General features: G+C 30.9%; 1 protein-coding gene across 1 annotated transcript; it reads right to left on the bottom strand.

Annotated features, from left to right (window-relative positions):
* Window positions 1-468: 468 nt before the first annotated feature.
* On the bottom strand, window positions 469-1,467 carry LOC132904314 (uncharacterized). The gene has a single exon (XM_060954242.1). It carries the CDS (start codon window positions 1,465-1,467, stop codon window positions 469-471), a length of 999 nt encoding a protein of 332 aa, XP_060810225.1.
* Window positions 1,468-2,107: the final 640 nt, after the last annotated feature.

Consider the following 2,107-nt stretch of genomic DNA (forward strand, 5'->3'; position numbering starts at 1 on the left):
CATAAGATCAGCTTGCCATAAGTCGTCTATTCCTTTTATAATTGTAAATCGACGAGGAAAATTTCTTCTTGCTGCTTTATGAATTTCATCCACTATGTTTTTTTTGCTCATTGTGTTGGTTCAATTTAAGTTCAATCAAATTATCTATTTCTTGTTTTGTATAAAACGATTTTGACAAACGGTCTGATGTAGCTTTTTCCAATTTTTTTAAATATACTTGTATATTATCATTAACCACTCTTATTTCTTTTCTTAACTCTTGTAGTATATTATCGACGTATGCTTTGTTCACTGCTTCATCGGCTTCATTTGGAGATGAAAGACCTTTTAATTTAGATGTTTTCAAATCATAGTGTCCAGCATCAGTTTTCACCAATGTATCGTTTAAAGTGTCGATAAATTCCAATAATCGCAAACGTTTATGGACGTGATGACCGAACTTATCTACATTCATTGCTGTCTAGATGATTAGAGATCTCGAATTATACTGGTCATTTTCTGTGGCGATAGCTGTTTATGTTCTATATTTATAATTCCAGCTTCTCGTAATTCTTCTATGACTGCAATAATTTCATTATCTACACCACTATTGCCAGCCGCTCGTGATCCTAACAACAATTTTAATCGTTCTACCAGTTCGTTGGGATCATCCCAATAAACATAATCAGTATATTTTTTTACTTTTTTCAGAAGTGGAATACCTTTTCCTTGAGGGAGACTTTCTACACTTGAAGTCAAATTTTTTGAGAATTTAAATAAAGGCTTAATGACATTAATGTATTTAAAACCTTTGTTACTGTTTATAGGTTTAGATGACTCATAATTACGTCGATGTGCATTAGTATCAATTAGTAACAATTTATAATTTTGCAAGTCCTCCTCTCTGACTTTTTCTAGATCAGGTTTCCTTTTAAATAGTAACTCTCTTAAACCATCTGTCTTCTTTAAAATTCGAGTTCCTATTTTCAGAATGTTATCATTATCGAAAACACGAATATTGCCAAGCATTAGTTTTCCCCGCTCATGTCTTACTCCAAAAGGTATAGCATCCATTACTTCTGATGATGTAGACCACGACAAAGTTTGACGATTATCTGGAGAAGACGCAATAGATTTGAACGAACCTTCACTGACATTATGATCTTCAGAAGGTGTGGAAATTAAAGTTTTGTTGTAATTATTAGGAAAGTCGCTTTCAGAAACAGTGTCATTCGATTCTTCATTGGATGAATAAGACGATGTACTTTCATTTTTACATTTTTTCCCAACAGAGGGAATGTAATTATTTTCATTCTCAACCCATTTTTCATTATTTTTATTGGCTATCAAATTAAGGGGATCAACAATAGGTTTGAAAATTTTCTCCAGTGCCATATTATTTACGTTTTTTGTATCGTTAATCATCCCCACTTTTCTTTTAACAGCTGCTGCTGACTTTACTATTTGTTTTTTAAATGTTTTTTCCATTTTACTGCTTGATATTGTGTTCAGTCGCAGATCACACTTTAAAGTGACCTTTCATTATCACTACATTGTATTAAGTATGTTAATCTAGAACTATAAAAGTGTCAAATGCTGACCTATAACATCCTTTGTTTTTATCACAATCCTTATTAATAACAAGATAATTAAAAGGCTTTTTCCAAACTTTTGAACACATTTCACGAAATTGATTCCATGACATATCAGACCCTACATGCTCATCATAAACATGTTTCAAATTAATATCATCTTGTTTAAATAATACAATCAAATTGGAATTGTCTCTCACTAGTTGTTTAGGTATTTTTGTATATGTTTGATTAATATAAAAACAATCAATTTTCTTATGTCGACCCATAGCAAAATAATCTCTAATGCTGTTCTGATTTTCGCAAGCTACATCATCAAATATTATAATTGAATCAGGTAGCGCTTCGTGAGGACTCAAAATTTCACAATTGTGATTGTATTTATGAAAGGTTGTACCAGAAACCATGTTCATAACTTTCTCTAAAAATAAGTATTTTGCTTGATATAAAAATCCATACATATAATAAAACTGTAACTCAACTTTGTCTGTACATTGAAGATATTTAAGAAAAAAAATTATAAGGGGTCTTTTTAG

This window comes from Amyelois transitella, chromosome W, assembly GCF_032362555.1.
Source record: "Amyelois transitella isolate CPQ chromosome W, ilAmyTran1.1, whole genome shotgun sequence".
NCBI lineage: Eukaryota > Metazoa > Arthropoda > Insecta > Lepidoptera > Pyralidae > Amyelois > Amyelois transitella.

Bases quoted from the DNA above. Each gene is read 5' to 3' on its own strand.
- LOC132904314 (XM_060954242.1), bottom strand. From the start codon at position 1,467: ATGGAAAAAACATTTAAAAAACAAATAGTAAAGTCAGCAGCAGCTGTT.